Here is a 19,203-nt window from a genome sequence, read left to right as displayed (position 1 = left end):
ATTGTTAAATATTTCCTATTCTTTTTCATGGTTTTTAATCTTTTAATGTATTATTTCAAGCTTGAAGTTCAAAAATTTGAATAGTTCCATAAAGCTTATAGTCCACATGCATTAGTAATTATAATAAAACTTAAATCAAAATCAAATTAATACTAATATCCAAAAAAAAAAATTATCCCTAAGAATATTTGTTCTTTGATTTAACGTTTGGTTTAGACAATTAAAATACATAATCTAATTTTAATTTTCTTTAAATATTTAGTCATGTAACTAATGCTTATTAAACTTATTTTAGCATAATTTAGTACCTTTTAATTATGATCATTTTCATTATGACTTGTTAATTTGCAATTTTTTTACATGATTTCATTATTGTTATTATTATTATTTATTTTTGGATACTTTAGTGTCATTAATCATATCATTGTTTATGTTATATTCTTAAGAAACATCTTAAATAGTTATATTTTGGTTGAACTGAATAAGTATTTTACATACAAGTAAATTATATGTTTGAATTAATACTTTAGTGAAAAAACTCGAGATTGAAAAAATTGAATTTTATTAATTTAATTTAATTTATTGATTTAAAAAACCGACACAAATAATATAATTTGATATTTAAAAAAACAAATCAAACCCGTAAGTTCAAGAAACTTCAATTGATCTGAATTCTTTTCTTAGTAATTCCTTACATTAATGTGACTGACATTATAATAAAAAAAATTATTCACTATATTGACAAATTAATACTCCATTGGTGTTATACTCTACACGTCATCTTCACCAAATTTAAAAGTGAATTAGTATATTTTATAAATTTTAGTTTTGAAGACTCGATTGAAATAGTCCACTATTATGGATGAAAGACTCGATCGATATATTTTAAGAGTTTTGTATTATAAATTAATTAGTATTGAAATTATTTATTATAATTAATTACATATATTGAACCCTAAATTCGATTTTAAATTTTAATTTTGACCTCTAACTTTTATAATGCGTAAACAGACATTTTAACTATTCAACTTTTAAATAAATAAACACATGAGTCCTGCATGGGTAGAAATCACGTAGGATAAAAAATGACATGTAGGACGTGTGCGTCTGTCTATTTGTTCAACTTTATACAAGTTTAAGTGTCTACTTATGCACACCCAAAGTTGAAGACATAAATGTGATTTAAAGCCGAATAAAAAGACATATTTATGTCTTATACCTTTTAAAAATTAATTTGACAATAATTAATAAGGATAATAATAAAAAGTAATATTAAATTTATGTCCTAATTTTCTTCCTTGCAATTTAATTATTTGAAATGGAGTGAGTACTGTTATCTAAACACTAACTAATACTTATTAATTTGTTTTAAATTTACCAATCAATGCTATTGAGTATTTAACAAGATTGTATAAACAGTAATTTTGTTTTAACTTTTAAGTAACAAGACGGTACAAATATTTTTACAAGATTACCTTAGTAGAAGCCGAAATGGCATCCAAAGCATATCACTATTTGTTTATTTTATTATTTTATATTTTTCACACACTTTTTAAAAACTTTAAGGTGGTGTACAGTAGCCGAATCTGTGAATAAGATTAAAGTACATTTAATTTAATTTTGGTACTAATAATTCACTCTCCGTTATCTACTCATGATTTGCATGGCACCTTGTGGAACCATATATAACAGCTCATCATCTCTTATAAAATTACTGACAACTTTTTTTTAAAATTAAAGATAAACTATGACTTACCTTGTTCAAATCCAATATTTTTGATTCTTATTGTTTTGTCCTTCAAAATAAAATATTAGTAGAAAATTACACCTTTGGTTCATATTATATATTTATCATATTAATAAATAAATTCAGGGTAACTTTACGTATAACAAATAAAAAATTTATATTTGTATGTTATAGCAAAGTTTACATAATTTTGCTCCATAGCAAACATAGAAATTGTATAATTCGCTATACATATACAGTTAAAACAAATTATATAAAACGAAGTATATAAAACAAGAAAAAGAAAGACACTTGGATAGAGAACTGTATAAAAACGAAGTGTATAAAATGAATTATATTATTATAAGTGTATAGAATGATTATATACAATTTGAATTTATATAAAATGAGAAAGAGAGAAAGACAAAGGAGACTTGACAAAGAATGTATAATTGAATCGAATTGTATAAAACGAGAAAGAGAGAAATTAAATACAATTTAAAAATTGTATAAAACGATAAAGAGAGAGACAAAAGAAACTGGGTAGGGGAGTATTTTTATTGTATAATTATAAGTGTATAAGACGAAAATATATACTTGCATGTGTATATACAATTTTCTCACACTTTGTACAAACAGAAACGCAATTTATACATTTCGCTTCTGTTTGTATAAGTGAGAAAGGCGAGGGTGGCGAGCGTTATTTGGGAGAGTGTCGAGCGAGATCTGGAAGAGAAGAGAGAGGGAAACAAAAATATCTGCATCTATATAATTTTCTCTGCTTTGTACAATTAGAAACAATTTTTATACACTTGTGTTTATATAAAAAGTGAGGAAGCGAGCGAGAGATTAAAGGAGAGTGACGAGCAAGATTTTGGGAGAGAGGCGCCTGACAACTTTTTGCAAATGTTTACTATGGAGCACAATTAAATCAAACTCTAGCTACTTCATTTATTTTAGGTTATTAGTTTGCTATTATATATAATTTTCCCGTAAATTTAACCGAACTATTACATTTTTCTTATTTCTACCTAAAAAGTTTTTTTTTTTTTAATATTAAAATTGATGCTTATCACTCCGAACAGTTTATTAATAAGTTTTGTTAAATTAATATATTTGAAGAGTTGAGATTACCGAAGTATATTATATAATAATAATAGAATAAGACAGACAGGTGTGGGAATCCTAACTTTGACTCAAAACTTTTATTTTTGAAAAAACTGTATAAAAATCCCACATTAATTCTACTATATATTTACTACTCCCACTCGAGAAAAAGAGAAAATTAATCTATGCTTATTTAAGTTGATAATAATATGGTGTCACTTGGTTTCAATATTCAGCTTGTACTTGTAATTGCTTTGCTCATTCTTCAACCACAACAACACACTTCAGCTAATGTTCTGTTTGGTAACTACACTTCAATTCATACATTTAAATTTTTTTTAATAGCCGCTATTTACAAGCTAAGTAGTAATATTTCTCCCCTTCTTTGCTTTCTGTAGGAAAGCTAAGGAAGAAAGAGTGGCTAAAGTTTACCTCTATAGAAAAAGATCATGTACGTTAAAGTATACAGAATTACGTTTGATCTGATTCTTATGTATGTGAAAGTATATAGAATTACGTTTGATCTGATTCTTGATTATGTTCTCTTAGCAGTTATTTGTTAGTATACTATTTACATATATTCTTTTGAAATTTATTCAGGATTCTCATGTGGATGGTATCGTTGCATCTGCTGGAGGAATTAGAAAAATGCTAGTGTATCAATTTTCAGGTATATATATACACTACTACTACTAGCTATTCTGTTTTAATATTTAATTTCGAATCGATCTATTTGTTCTGACTGCAATTTTTTTTTAAAAAAAATATATTACTAAATAGTTCATAGCTAACATGATTTTCTGATCATTTTGAACTTTTTACTTTTTTTTTTAATTAGTAATAAAAATTGTCCGATCAGTCATTTTTATTTTATTTTTGGTAGTGAAAGGAGATGCTGGATTTGATTCAAAGAAGACCTCTCACATGAATGTTCAGGTTCTCTTTTCCCACTTATCAAGTTTATTTTCGCGAAAATATGCCGCGACAAATTAATTATTTAGAATCGTTGAAATTTTTGATATTTATATTAACATTTAATTATAAATATATATATGTATATATTAATATGAAAAAAATCATGTTAATTCTGTTAGAATAATATTTTATCTATGTTATTTTGTTTTTGATATTTATCTTTTTAATTTTAATATCTTTTAAATAAAAAATAAAATTTAAAAATAAATGATATTTCAACAACCTCGGCTCCGGGGGGACAAATAGACACACATACTTTAAAAGATGCTATCATTCACGCTCTAACTCACGGGGCACAATATTAATCAGTCTGTTGTTTATTAATTTAAAAAAAATGGGTTTAACTTATCTACAAATATATAAATAAAATGATTAATTCTTATATTATTAGTGCATTTTTAATAAGAATAAACACGCCTTAGTAAAATTCAGAATATTAATCCTACTTTTTATGATCGTTAATTTACCTAAAGTTTAGACAGCCTGATGATGGTTATAACACACACATTCATTAAAATTAAGTTGATTAATCGGGAATAAATTGCCTATTGCATTCTTATGTTTAATGTAATCTGAATTTGATTTAACGCTATTTCATTAACCAGGTATGAATATACCTTTTGATCAATGTAACATCACATTTTTTTTAATTCTTGAATTCTATTACTAATATTTATAGTGGATTACTAGGCGGATATCAAGAAGAATCACGAGATAGGTAAGAAGGAAGAATCGAAGGAGTTTGTTGATGTAGAAGATGAAATAACGAAGCTTCTGACCAAAGACTATAGTGGAAGAAGCAAGCCTCGCCGCAGCAAACCACCCATCAATAATCACAAGCCTACCGACTAATTAAAACGAGCGATTTATAAGACTAGTCTTGAAGGTAGGTGATCTTGAACTTTTACCTCACGTCACGGGGCAAAACTTCAAGTTTTAACAAATTTTGAAGGTTCGTCTATAAATTAAGTTAGAGGCCAAAAGCTCAAGACCGTCCATTTTCAAGATCATTAGGTGTAATTTCCTGAATTAAAACCTTAGTAGTAGTAACTAGTACAAGTAGATTTGGGCCATCACAATTTTGCCTCCCTAGTAGTGAAGGCCCAAAAATCATGTTTGTTATTGTACATTTGCTTCCTTCCTATCTTTATAGTTTATATATATTACTCCATCAAACTCCGTTTAACCTTGTATATTGTAGTCAAATATTAATCATGTCAAGGTATTTTAATCGGCATGCTTATGTAAACACAGGTATTAATAATGCAGGAATTAGTAATTAAGGGATTATTAGTATTTCGATTACTAATGTTGGATTTATTTTTATCAAGTGTTTGATTCATTTTTTTCCCACCTCATATTGTGATTGGATTATAACTCTATAAAAAATTTCTTTTCAATTATATCCTTGAATTATTTTGTAATTGGATCAGGATTAAGATGGATAATTGTCGGATAATGTTATTTTTTATAACCTTCTAATTAACTAGCTATGGGAAGAACAATTTAGTTGTCTTGTTTGTTATTTTTTAACTTGAACTATTTGAGGATAAATAATTGTCATTTGAATAATTGATCACTCACAACACGACATTTTTTCAATTTAAAAAAGATAAACAATCTACTTTTAAAATTGAAAAAACGATCAACAATGACAAAATTGAATAAATCATCTACATGTACACATAAAATTGCAGGTTGTAGTTTTAATATGTATGTTAATTATTTAAATTGTTTAAAATACAAATAATTAGTAAACCAAGCAAACATATATATATATATATAAAAGATCACAAACTTCCTATACAGATATACAACCCACATTTCAAATTTGTATTGAATTTATTAATAACAAACAACTCTTTCTAAATAAATTTGTAAGCTAATTTATTTAAATAAATTTACTAGTACAAATATAAATAATAACATCAAGAAAATATACAAAATAATTAAAATAATTTGAGGAATATTTTTATCTTTATATAGGCTTATCCCATGGTATTATATCCTATGTATTACTAATACCTTCAAATGAAAGGTATTAGTAATACATTTTATAATACCATTTAGGGTGTATAAAAGCCTAAATTCCTATCAAACATGATATTAAATAATACCTTACATAATCTATGAACTAGTTCTTTTAATATAGCCAATCAAACGATCCCTAAGTTCAGATTCAATATATCGTTAATGTAGTTGATTAAAAAGAACATGACTAGATTAAATTGTACCAAAAGTAGAAGGATTGGAGATGAATAAATGCAGAGCCTTGAAGGTTGTTTGAACATTACTACAATCTCGTTATATTCTTCAATGTATTGTCCGTTATGGTCCAAGTGCCTTGTCAGTGATATAATACAACAAATTGTTCCTATTTCGAATATTACTACCTTTGTACCTCTTATAGATCCATTTCTATTTTTTTAAAAAAGAGGCAGAAACAACAATCAACAGATATGATGTAGTGAATGAGACAGTTCACTTTTTAATCAGAAATTTCAGATTCAATTCATGAAAAAAAACCCTAAACAATATGAATTTGAAATAATCAAACTCTAATATGAACGTGGATACGAAATAGAAATAAAAATAATAGTAAATTTATGTAACTTGTTGTAGTATATTTTTTTTATTATATATATATATTGGGTGACCATTTCAGAAGCAATAGGCACATGATTGGAGGACTTATTCATGGCACAAACACAAAAGCTTCTGACCAAAACCAACCAAACGAATATTTTTTATTTTACTTCCATTTGTAGTCTGGCAGAGGACCATTTCTTTATTGGTTATTTCAAACCTAACCAACATTCATCTGCTTTCAAAAGTGGTTTGTAAGGGACCTACATTGCCCCTCAACTCAAACCATTAAGGTAAAATTAATACTCCCATCTAAAAAATCAAATATCTTTTTTTTTAAAAAAAATTTCAAATTAGGTGTTGAAGAAGAAGACCAAAAAAAAGAAAGAAAAGTTGGCTCAGGTTAAACAAATGAGTTATTTTAAAAAAATCGAAGATGAATTATTTGTTTTTGAGCTTAACACGTGTTCATTAATCAAAATTAACGATAAATTTGTATTAACTTATAATAAAGTGCTATATTTAGGGAGAAAATATAACAAGATACCTATATATTTGGATGAAAGTATAAATATACTTTAATTTTTTTTTTGAAAATAGATGAAAATATTACACCCAAATTGACTACAAGAAGACGACCAAAATGGCAGTGCTACATTGAAAAATCCAAAGGCGGAGTCGTCTAAGTTCTGTCAAATCCCTTAATGTACGCCCATTAATGTGTGCTTAGCCACCCCAAATGTTTAGTAGGGCTCTGCTTTTCTACTACTAATAAAAACCAAAAGTAAACCGCGTGCATTGGCTTTTTACCCATTATTCATTCTACTGCGCCATTTCCACAATTGATAGCACACCCTTTTACGGTTTTTTTTCTCTTTTTCTTGGTTTTGATGGAAACCCAATGAGATTCCCCTCTGAAGGTATGTTTTTTTTTTTTATAAAAATAAATCAAGATTCTTGATTTTCGTTTTCTGCGTATTTAGTTACATGTACTGCTAATTATGGTTTTTTTTTTGGGGGTGGTGGGGTGGAGTGGGGGGGGGGGGGAGTTTCTTGCTTTCGTCTGTTTGCTTGACGAGTGGACTGGGGTCTTCAAGTATTTTGATTGTGAATGAAAAAGAGTGATCTGATCTAGTTCTTTAACATAATCTTGAACTGCAGGCTTTCTTGAAAAAAGGAAAATTGATTTGGTTGGTTTGTGTAGTAATAAAGCAATAAGGGGAAGTTTTGAATCTTTGTTTTCACTAGATTTCAAGGTATTTTCCATATGATAAACTCAAGGGTATATTTTGGTGTCTTTCACTGTTAGGTGCCATTAATTAAGTTAGAATTTCAACACCAATCAATTTATTTGACGTGAACCCATATGGAGAAGAGGACTGGTATAATGCTTCAGGGGCTATGGTTTAGCGTAGCTGATTTTGTTTGTTCTTTCTTTTCATAGATTATGCTTTTCTTTCTTTCTGGTGAAGTATCGATTTGCTTACTAATATGACTGCACCCAAAGGGCTATGGCTGCGGATTCTCTGGTCATAAAAAGGAGTAATAGATTTGTGCACAATTTGTCTTTAGATGCTTTTGACATGTTTCTCCAGAGGTAGGGTATTCCCCTGCTGATTCTCCCTCGTCCCTAAACTTGCTGAATTCAATTGACAATGTATAACCTTTTTGTTCAAACATTTATAGAATTTATTTACCTTATCAAACGAAGTTCTTCTTCCTACTGTCAATATGAACAATGTACCTGGGGTGGGGGTGGGGGTGTTGTACTCCATTGGTGGTGCTTGTTGCTCCCTACTTGCCCAATTTAGTTGACAACATGTAAATATTTCTTCCTAACGCCAGCATGAATAATATCATCAAGAGCCATATGTTCTTCCAAGTTTAATGCTTTCTTACTTCAATATTTAATTTGTATACTGACTGGAGAAGGTGCACTATTCACTTCTATTTACCTTCATTACGACAGATAAGCTCCATCCTAGTCTCACAACATGGTCAAGTTTCTTTGTTTTGGGAAAAGATTGAAGAATGGTTCATAAAGCTGATTTAGTTATTATTGGCATCTGTGTCGGTGTGGCTTTTGGAATTCTCATTGCATCACTTGTTTTCTTTGGAATTCGGTGGTACAAAAGGCGTGTTCATCTTCAGCACCATCCAAATGAGAGATCTCTAGCAACTCTTCCAATACGGACAAATGGACTTGGAACAAGCGTTGATTTTAGTGCATCTCTGTCAAATTCTGTAGCTATTAAGACATCAGGATTTCCTGCCACAAAACCACTGCACAGTTGGTGGAGTCACCCTTCTAAAGATCAATTTGCTTCAGCATCTGGATTACCAAGATATTTTTATAAGTATGTTATCTACAACTCTAAAGGGATATTAATATCTTTGGTGGGGGAATCACCTTGTAGATGACTAAATTCAACAGCCTTTCATGTTATTGCATCCTAAATAGTAACTGAGGGAAACTCTTCAATCATGGTTCCTCTTCTTAATGTGTATAAATTAGCAACTTAAGAGCAATTTAAATCCATAAAACATACATAGATACCTTTTTATCCCGTGTATTTCAGAATTTTTTTTAATTGTCTCTATAATTTCTCTCTGGCATCGCCATCAGGCTTTGGTTCTTTTCTTAGCGGCAAGCTGATGATGCTTCGTTTGTCATCATATAAGCATGTTGAGAGATTATGTAATCCAGGTGTCAGAATGCAACGGAATATTTTTATACGTTTCTTTGTTTTGATCCTTCAAATACACATTGGATGTGTTAGGCAATCTGGTTTGAAGAATGCCTAGAAGTTGTAATTGGCAATTTAGCATTATTAAAATAAGCCGTTTATTGAATACATTTTTCTCTACGAATTCCATATTAAACTGCTTAACAATGCCGACTGCCGGTGCTGATCTTTTTTGGAACCCCAGGGACATTCAAAAAGCTACCCAAAACTTTACAACCATTCTGGGACAGGGCTCTTTTGGTCCAGTGTACAAAGCTACAATGCCTGCTGGTGGAGTAGTTGCGGTGAAAGTTCTTGCTACTGACTCAAAACAAGGAGAGAAGGAGTTCTTTACTGAGGTATGGATTGCTCGTTAACTTTTTCCCAGAGAAATAACAGTGTTGTCATTTCTATGAAGAATTATTCTGCTGCAGCATCCTTATTATATAGCCTCATCCAACAGTGAAAGCTAAAGTAGTGGCTGTAAACTGTATCTATATATCCGTTTTATTTGAGATTTATGTTCACGTAAATAAGAATTTTGTTCAGAGGTATACAATATTTCACATTAGATGCATAAGGGTACCCATAACTGGTTTATGAAACACATGGTTTACCCACTAATTGTCTTAAAACATTGGGTTGGATAGATTCTTTAAATATATTATAGCTAACCTTTGATAAATCTATTCCTCACTTGTCATCCATGTGTAGACCCTATAATTGGGTTATGTATGGAGGGTATTTAAAACCTGCAGTGCCTAATGTCACATGTAAAAGGACATCCAAGACTGTTTAAAGGTTCTGGATTAACTCTACTCATTACCTACCCCTCATCTTAGTATATTGGATGAGACAGTCAAAAAATTCTTTTACTATTGTTTATGAACTATATCAAATTTGTAAATTGGTCCTTATCAATAATTTAATCTATCATCTTGGTCAGTCTCAGAAAGCAGTTATACATCTGCCACCTTAATATAGAGATAAAAAGGGGCATCTCAAATGAACATTTTATCTTGTAAGGCGGAGATGATGTTACCGCACTTCAATGTAATTGGATGAGACTTGTATGCCAGGTGGGCTCTAAGATAATGGTGAAGCATATTTACTTAGGACATATTTAGGGAAAAATTCCTATTCACATGAGGCTAAAAAAAGGGCCAAAAAAGAAGCTAGCATATAGGTTCTAAAGGTCTTAAGAGGTTCTTTAAGCATATCGATTTCCAACTCTCAAACAGTACAATAATGCATCTTATGCTCCTCTATTCATATTTCTCATGAAGGTGAATGTTCTCGATAAAGTTTTGATTTCGATTGGTGTTTGTGCAGGTAACACTTCTAGGTAGGCTTCATCATCGGAATTTAGTAAATTTGGTGGGTTATTGTGTTGATAAAGGACATCGCATGTTAATATATGAGTTCATGAGTAATGGAAGTTTGGCAAACCTTTTATACAGTAAGTGTATTACTCTTTTCCTTTTATAACATTACTTTATTGGAGATGACTACTGATGAGAAACTTCTAGACATTTTGCTCTAACTTAAAGCTGCCTGTGAAACAATTTTCTTGTTCTTTCCCTAAAAGAGAACTTCGAATCGAAACAAATGTTTTCATTGCCTTAAATAATCATCCTATTTCTTTCTCTATATATTTACCAAAATCAAGAAAAAGGGTTTCCAGAGCTTGTTTCTTCTAGTTCTCAGAGTACTTTAGTGGCTTAACCTCCAACTTGGAATCATCTCTGCCGCTACTATCAACAGTTATATCCATCACTCTATATATTCTACAAAGTCAATTTTTTTGCAATGAAACAACCAATTCCTGTAGAATCTTCACTTAAAAGTAAAGGAATCTGGAGGGGATGATCAGTAAACAACGCAAAATAATCTGAATGTTAATTGTCTCTCTATGGTTATACGTTCAATGGAGCTTCTTCCTTCTGTGTGGTTTCTCTATTTTAAATCTTCTGTTGACTAAGAAGAGGTGATGAAACTGTTTTGTCCTGCACATGTTCAGGTGAGGAATACAGCCTGAGTTGGGAAGATCGGGTGCAAATAGCCCTTGATATTTCACATGGCATTGAGTATCTTCACGATGGGGTAGTCTGACTGACCAATTTACTTCTATTTGCCGTGCTCACAAGACTGGTTACTTATTCTTGGTTCACATTTCTTCCAACAGGCAGTTCCCCCAGTGATACACCGTGATTTGAAGACTGCCAATATATTGCTAGATCAATCTATGAGAGCTAAGGTCAGTGGAACTCCATACACTCAACTTTGCTGCTGTTGTTGTCTATTAAATTGCTTCCTTTGCATATTAGCCGAAGTTGTTACTTCCGAGTATTTACCTCTTTCTTTATGACTAGGTTGCTGATTTTGGGCTGTCAAAAGAGGAGGTATATGATGGCCGCAATTCAGGCCTTAAAGGTACATATGGCTACATAGATCCTATGTATATATCCACAAGCAAGTTCACAACGAAGAGTGACATATATAGCTTTGGCATTATCCTTTTTGAACTAATCACCGCTATTCATCCACATCAGAACTTAATGGAATATGTAAATCTTGTAAGTTCCCAGATCATCCCATCCCATCCCATCACACTTCAAATGCAAATTTTACGTTGTCTTATTGTCTTGACCTGTTATGTACAAAGGCGGCAATGAGTTCTGATGGAGTTGATGAGATCCTAGACAAGAAGCTTGTTGGAACATGCAGTGTAGAACAAGTGAGGAGTCTTGCTGCAATTGCTCATAAATGCATACACAGAACACCTAGGAAGCGTCCTTCCATGGGCGAAATATCACATGCAATATTGAAAATAAAACAGAGGCGCCTTGTCAAAGAGGATACCATGTCATTTACAAGATATGACAGTTCAAGAATGGCTAGAAGGATAGAACATCAACAGGTTGAATTGAGAAACATGGCCAGCATTAATGAAAGAGAAGTTGAATGACTTTTCATTCACAACCATGAACACTTTGTTTCAATTCTTGAGCTTATTTTTTGCAGCATAAAAGATATAGGAAAGACATCACGCTGAGTGTTGGATCAACAACTTGGCATGAAATTGGTGTTTTTGGATATGATTTAAGTTATATAAACTAACCATGTAAAGAATTTTTATATCGGAAAATTTAAGTTGACAAGATTTTAACATGTATCCTTTCTTTCCACCTCTTACTAATTCACGCTTATTAATATCTTAGCTTTTTCAAGTTCATATTCAAGATTTTCACGGTTAAATATATTTTTTTTTCATTTTTAAATGAGAAAAAGATTTCTAACTTTAGCCCAAGAAAGACTTTAGGAGTGAATGTATTAAATGAAATAGTCCTTGTATTACATTTTAAACAATATCTAATATGTGAAAAATTTAATACACCATCTAATATCTAGGGATTACTAATATAATAATATAATATTTAATGATACTTGGACATTTTTTCTCCCTAACCTAGAGTATGGTTAGCAGTGACTATAAGTATTGTTTATTCTATGCGGTCCTAGCCAATTATATGCAATAGAAATATTCAAAATAATTTAAAAGTATAATTGAAAATGTGCAATTCAAACTCTACGAGTTTTACAAATTTACTTGGGAGTATTTTTGTCCAAATTTTTAGTTGCACAATAAAAAGAAAATATCCTATTTTTTAATTATATTTTCGAAGTAGCAGGTAAACTTTGATTACCGGACCAAAAAGTGGCTAATTCAGACAACTTTCAAAGATCGTTATTAATTTGGGCCGATTATTTTGTTTACATCGGCCCAACCCGAAACCAACCGATTGAATAATCTTCTTCTTCCTTCGGTTAACCTAATTGTGTCCCCTACCGATTGAATAATCTTCTTCTTCCTTAGGTTAACCTAATTGTGTCCCCTTCGCCTTACAGAGCTCGAAATCGGTAGCCATAGTCAATCAGGATGAGGAAGCTTAAAGCTCATGAAAAGAAGCTTCTGAAGAAGGTGAACTTCCTTGAATGGAAGAGAGAAGGAGGTCACAGAGAAGGTGATGTCATGCGTCGTTACCACGTCACTGGCAGAGACGACTACAAAAAGTATGTCTTTCCTATATCACATGTGAATGTTTCTGTTCTTACAGTCTTATTGGTGTATAAAGCTAATTTCTTGTTTGTTTTATCTCTATTTAGGTACTCAGGTTTGTGCAGAACAGTGCAGAAGCTTGTGAATATACTGAAGCAGATGGACCCAAGAGATCCATATAGAATAGAAATGACCGATTCTCTTCTAGAGAAGCTGTGAGTGTTTTAGCCTAACTTATTATGTTGTTAATCCCATTTATTGTTATTATTACTCTCTTAGTATCTTGTTTCTTCGATTTTAGTATTACATGTTGTTTGCTTGCTTCAATTATTGTATTATTTGTTGTTGCTATTGTTCTTGTTTCCTTGTTTTCAGCATGTGTTTTTTCCTTAACTACCTGTCTGAGACTGCTTCACACCAACCTCACGGGATCTCACTTGTGGGATTACAGTGGGTATGTTGTTGCGATACTTATCAAGTTTGAGTGCCCTGATAATTTAAGTTCGTGAGAGATATTTTTCCAAGTGAAGTTGGGCAAAAATTTATGCTGTGTACTACAGTCTACAAGGTCAAAATTATCTTTTATATATATATATATAGTAGATGTTGGATTCCCTTGGCTTTTTATGTTTGTTTCTTTATATTTTGAAAATCCTTTCTCCGGATATCAACTTGTGACCTTCATTGTGTAGGCTAATTACTTAATGCCTACATTAATTTTTCAATAATATGTATATTTATTTAGTTTTTTTTGCTTAGTATATGTAGACAATAGCCAGTTAAGAAGATAATGGTGCAGGAGTGATAGACCTTAATCTGTTGTAGCTATATAATAACTCAGCTACAGAACTTCTGTTTTCAACAAGTGAGCATCAGATACTTGGTAACCATGTGATTCTTCTGAAACAGTTGATGACTGCATCCATCTCTGCCTGCCTCTGATATTCTGTTTGCTTGATTCGTATGCATTACTATATTTTGCGAACTTAATGCGAAGATGATCGATCATTAGCAGTGTAATATATGTGCATGAACATTTTCCTTCTTCCTCTTTTCTGGTTTGATAGATGTTATTATTGCTCTCATCCTTCCTTGTGCTGAAAATCTTTCCTCAATCATTTTCTCTATGAAAGCACATCCTCCTTATCTCTCCTTAGTATTTCCACAGATTTCATGAAATCACAAATTCTGATAGATTTCTCCTTAATTCAGGTACAACATGGGCGTAATAACTACAAGGAAAAGCTTATCCGTGTGTGAGAACTTATCTGTGTCATCCTTCTGCAGGTAAATGAGTTCTCTATATTTCCTATTGTGTAGTTCTTTACATCTACAAACAAGTTGGCGTCAGCTGTATGAATCGTCACTTACGATATTACACCATTTAAACTCATCTCATGCCATTATTATGCAAATACAAATAAAAAACTTTTAAATTTAAATTCTCTATATTTTCTACACTTAAAAATCTCTGTAAGGTAATATTATGCAGTTTTACGTGCATACAAAAGAACCTCTCACCTACCTACCAATCTTCCAAGCACAAGCAATCATTTTTCAACTCTTCTTAGGTTGTTGATTTAAGACAACATTGCGAGTCACCACTAGTTGGTCATAAATGGAGTTGTGTTACTGCATGTTTTTGTTCTTCCTGATCAAAATTTGCAAGGATAATGTTCTTGGTAATAAAGACATGCATGTATTCTTCATTCACAGGCGTAGGTTGTCCACTATCTTGGTGAGGCTGAAGTTTGCTGAACACATGAAGGAAGCAGTGACATACATAGAACAAGGTCATATTCGAGTTGGACCCGATACAGTTGTTGACCCAGCATTTCTCGTGACGAGAAATATGGAGGATTTCATCACTTGGGTAGATACATCTAAGATTAGGAGAAAGGTCTTGGAGTACAACGATCAGCTAGACGATTATGATGCAATGAATTGATGACTGGTGACAGATTTATGAAGCATTTGAGAATTGATTGAATGAGAGAAATGGAACACATTCTTCTTGGCCATTGTTGGAGTTCCCTGGCAGGTTTACCTCCTGCTAGTTTGCCTTGTACTACCTCCCCTCTACATTTTTGCTCCTGTAGACTGTTGAAGATGTACACATTATATTCAACAGTAAAGTTTAATAGAATATCTTTGTTAGTAACTTAATTCACATGTCAGTCATTTGGAGTTAAATTTATTATATTCGAAGTTGATTTTCTAATGCTTATGGATGGTATAATGTTTGGTGTTAATTCAATTTTACTGTACAAGATTCTATATCTCTAGAGATAATTTTTGGGTGGTCAGCATATGAACTTTACAATATTTTACCTTATTCAATCTAAAGACATGTTTTTAGAATAGATGAAAGAAGAGCATGTTAATTTAAGGTTAAAAATTGTATGAAGCAATCAAAATTATGACGGTTTCAGTCTCATTTCTTTGAAGGCTGGTCTTTTTGTTTCCTACATTTTTTCTAATCTTTTATTGAGTTATTTTTCTTTTCTTTTTGCATCTTAAAAGACATCTTTTATGGAGTGTCACGGTTATGTTTAGAAGATATTTAAAGTTAAAAAGGACTACTCGGTATTATTTGTTATGATTTTTTTAAAGTCAAATTAGGAAAACTTTAATTAATATTTTAAAATGTACATTTTAATCATATTAATATGCAAAAATTGCTATTTATAGTACTTTTCATATAATTTTAGAATATCTAATTTTTTTATTTAAAATGTCAAATTAATGTGATTTAACTTTAAAAATTAGTTAAATTGACTTTCAAAAAACATAACATGACAAATAATATCGAATGGAGGGAGTATTTCTTTTTTAATTTAGTTATTTGATAATTTAATTATTTAAGTTTGGAATGTTTAATAAGACAATATTAAAATATGGTTTTCAATTCTTTATTATAATTCTATCAACAGTATAATTTCAAAATTTCAAAGATGCGCATACTCTCTAGTCTCTACATTGATATTTATACGTGACCTTTACTAATAATATATGTTTCCTAATAAGTAAATAATATTACGCTTTCTATTTTATCCTTAAGAGTTATAAGCGTATAATGTAAGAAACTAAATAATTAATTCTGGTTCATTGGTCAATTTAATTAGTCAACGTAATTTAATTTATTTTCAGTAATTAAAAATTTTGACTTTAAAAAGAACACTAAATAAATATATAACGATAAACTTATCTAGTTTTCTTGATGAATATGAAATGTAAAACGACCACGTATATAAAAATAATTATGGAAATAAATTTTTTTAACTTACATAGTTACCATAAATGTATAATTTTTATATATTCTTAGGTTATTTTGTTTCCTCCGAGCGTTTAAATACACGATTTTACCTTTAGCGTACTTAATAAGTCATTAATACATTTTAGTACTTAGCGTGCTTATTACGGTGCTTCTCATCACTGTAAATACAGATTTTCTCTCTCACTTTTTATGTACCTTCATCTTTTGTCTGCGCTGTGCTTTTGGTTCTTCGTTTCATCTCACTCGAATTTATTTCCTTTTTTTGTGCATCTTCGGTATGCTTTCGTTACTGAATTTGGATTTTGGGGTTTTTTTTTTGCAGGGCGATGTCCGATCAGAACCCCAAATCAATTTTGCTGCAGCCGACCTATCTACTTGATATTGTCAGTTTTTCTTGAATTTCTTGCATGCATTCGCAGTTAAGTGAAGAAAATCAACAACTTGTTGTCTTTTTAAAGCTACATTCGTATTATACTTTAAGAAAATCAAAAGAAACCGTAGTTTTCAAGAATATATTGGCATTAAAAGTTGAAAATTGTGTCAAGTAAGATAATGGGGAATTCTGAAAAGATGAATGATTTTTGACATTGATCTAATGCATTTAATGTTGCTCAAGTTATTATATTACTTCATTATCTCAAGTTATACTTTCTTTTGAAGGATTGTCGGAAGTTGTACTTTACTTTTGAAGGATGTGGTGTTAATCAACTATTGTTTTGTATGCTTCCTTTACGCTAGCAACAACAAAATAATGTCATTCAGATGTTTTTGTGTGCTTTCCCAGCAAGCTTTGGCTTTAAAGGAGAATCTGTGAGCTCTAATTCGGACCTTTCTTTTGTTGGAAATTGTTAGTAATACAACTCATGGGATGCCAAATGGTTATCGAAAGGTTTTGAAGGAAAAGTTCTTTTGAGATTTAGTTGGGTAATATCCATTAGGATAGGGTATAACACTACTAACCTGGTCGTTGTTTTTGACATTGTTTACAGGATGACATGTTTTGTACCTTGAAATCGCTAAATCAAATATATTAGTTATGTTTCTCTCTTCAGGCCAAGTGTGAAAATGAAACTTGTTGACATCTGAAATAGGAAATACTAGGCTCAAGGGGAGCACACAAGTACACACCGATGGGGAGTCAAGAAAACGTTCTGATTAACGTAATTGGAAGTTCCTACAATTGATCAGACTAAAAAGATAAACTTCATTCTGTCAAGTTGAAGTAATCACAAAATTGTATGTATAAAGATAAAATGGACAAACAAGGTGATTTTTGATGATGTTGAAAGTTGATATATACGTGTCTGTTTGGCTTCGATTCAAAAGTTTTTGGAAGTTTGCAAAGATTAGACTCTATTTGCTAGAGTATATTAAAAAGTTAGCAGTTACTGTGCTTTGCATTAGGAGCTTAAAAGGATTTAGTTTCTTTCTAGAAAAAGTAACATCGATGGTCTTACCTTTCTTAGTTTTATTGATATACTTTTACTGTTTCGTAGTGATGAATGTTGAGGTTCAAAAATAATGTTATTCCTTCTCTGTTTATCCTGTATTTGAATCACTGTTTCATTCAAGATCATTATGTTCTTCTTTGTTGAAATGAATATACCTTTCCTCATTGAATTTATTTATCATGCTATTGTTTAAGTTGGTTGACACAGCATGTTCTCTCCGGGTTGAATATAATATGGATGATTTGTACATTTATGGAGAAATCCTCAGCATTCTCCAACAATGAATGGAAGGAGCGAAAACCACACTGGACCAGGTGAACTTTTCTTTTGATAAATGTATTACTGATAATCTCAAAAAGATATACACTCACTTAATCCTGAATAAAGATCTGTACATGCATCAATTATATTACTCACATTGGATTATCTCTTTATAGATGCAACTGTTGGTTGGTATTTTGTGAACAAATCATTTGTATTAGTTTCTATTTGGAAATAGTTGCTTGAAAATCCAAATAAAATTACTTCAAGTCATGGGGTTTGATTTTCTTGATTGCCTTCAGAAGCCCGTTCTTGATATTTTGTAGAGGCTTTTTGGATTTGACAAGAAAAAAGATTGTTTCCTTACTGGTTTTTATTACAATTGAAGTTTCCTGTTATTTAGTAGGACAACATCTTGCCTAAACTCGCATATATGGCTTTAGAGTAATTCTGTTGAACACTTGTTAAGTTCGATACATTTGAATTTCCTCTTGAATCTTGAGAATTATAACTTCAAATATTTTTAAAAAGAATTTGCAGATTTTTTTGCTGCTTGAATTCGAGTTGTAAACCTCAGAATTTCTCTTATTTATTGTTTACTTCCTAATGCTTATGGATGGTATAATGTTTGGTGTTAATTCGATTTTATTGCAGGATCTTTTATGTAGGGATATTCTTAAGTGGTCAGGCAATTAAGTTGAGTTACATATAAACTCTACACATGGGTTAATTCCTGAGACTGGTCATTTTCTTTTCCTTTTACAGTATCCAATCTCAATGACTATCAATTGAGTTCTTAATTTAAGATCAGAAATTGTATAAAGCAATCAAAATTGTGGAATTCTCAAGACTCATTTTTTTGAAGGTTAATTTTTTCATTCTTATGCTTTGTCTCATCTTCTTTCAACAGCACTATGGAAAATCCATAATGACTCCAAACTTGACATGAGAATAATTTTTGTTTATTCTATGTATTAAGACATCTCTTTGCACCATTTCATAATCGATGTCCTTAATATACTTATTCAATAATT

General features: G+C 30.9%; 3 protein-coding genes and 1 long non-coding RNA gene across 10 annotated transcripts; all 4 read left to right on the top strand.

The window, feature by feature from the left end:
* The first annotated feature begins 2,930 nt into the window (after window positions 1-2,930).
* Window positions 2,931-5,117, top strand: LOC101249416 (uncharacterized). The gene is made up of 5 exons (XM_004232082.4): window positions 2,931-3,136; window positions 3,232-3,284; window positions 3,434-3,503; window positions 3,717-3,769; window positions 4,499-5,117. Exons 1-5 carry the CDS (start codon window positions 3,043-3,045, stop codon window positions 4,658-4,660), a joined length of 432 nt encoding a protein of 143 aa, XP_004232130.1. The 5' UTR covers window positions 2,931-3,042; the 3' UTR covers window positions 4,661-5,117.
* A 1,875-nt stretch (window positions 5,118-6,992) lies between these two features.
* LOC101249695 (protein kinase superfamily protein) lies at window positions 6,993-12,295 on the top strand. Of its 3 annotated transcripts, XM_019212469.3 has the most exons (9): window positions 7,117-7,314; window positions 7,556-7,650; window positions 8,364-8,751; window positions 9,326-9,479; window positions 10,453-10,579; window positions 11,141-11,223; window positions 11,306-11,377; window positions 11,493-11,696; window positions 11,786-12,295. In XM_019212469.3, exons 3-9 carry the CDS (start codon window positions 8,426-8,428, stop codon window positions 12,086-12,088), a joined length of 1,269 nt encoding a protein of 422 aa, XP_019068014.1. In that variant the 5' UTR covers window positions 7,117-7,314; window positions 7,556-7,650; window positions 8,364-8,425; the 3' UTR covers window positions 12,089-12,295. The 3 variants fall into 3 exon arrangements, with proteins under 3 accessions (NP_001335108.1, XP_019068014.1, XP_010316202.1); NM_001348179.1 differs by lacking the exon at window positions 7,556-7,650 and having other exon boundaries at window positions 6,993-7,314; window positions 11,786-12,291; XM_010317900.4 differs by lacking the exons at window positions 7,117-7,314; window positions 7,556-7,650 and adding an exon at window positions 7,839-7,991.
* A 664-nt stretch (window positions 12,296-12,959) lies between these two features.
* LOC101249976 (alpha-L RNA-binding motif/ribosomal protein S4 family protein) lies at window positions 12,960-15,465 on the top strand. The gene is made up of 4 exons (NM_001348176.1): window positions 12,960-13,194; window positions 13,288-13,395; window positions 14,393-14,467; window positions 14,897-15,465. Exons 1-4 carry the CDS (start codon window positions 13,061-13,063, stop codon window positions 15,126-15,128), a joined length of 549 nt encoding a protein of 182 aa, NP_001335105.1. The 5' UTR covers window positions 12,960-13,060; the 3' UTR covers window positions 15,129-15,465.
* Window positions 15,466-16,523: 1,058 nt separating this feature from the next.
* On the top strand, window positions 16,524-19,053 carry LOC104645705 (uncharacterized). 5 transcript variants are annotated; one of them, XR_011214952.1, is made up of 4 exons: window positions 16,524-16,617; window positions 16,780-16,875; window positions 18,103-18,222; window positions 18,824-19,053. It is a non-coding gene; the product is annotated as an uncharacterized lncRNA (long non-coding RNA). The 5 variants fall into 5 exon arrangements; XR_011214953.1 differs by lacking the exon at window positions 16,524-16,617 and adding an exon at window positions 16,652-16,681; XR_011214951.1 differs by lacking the exon at window positions 16,524-16,617 and having other exon boundaries at window positions 16,737-16,875.
* The last annotated feature ends 150 nt before the right edge of the window (window positions 19,054-19,203 follow it).

This window comes from Solanum lycopersicum, chromosome 2, assembly GCF_036512215.1.
Source record: "Solanum lycopersicum chromosome 2, SLM_r2.1".
Classification (NCBI taxonomy): Eukaryota; Viridiplantae; Streptophyta; class Magnoliopsida; order Solanales; family Solanaceae; genus Solanum; species Solanum lycopersicum.
This window is presented reverse-complemented; position numbering and strand designations above follow the sequence as displayed.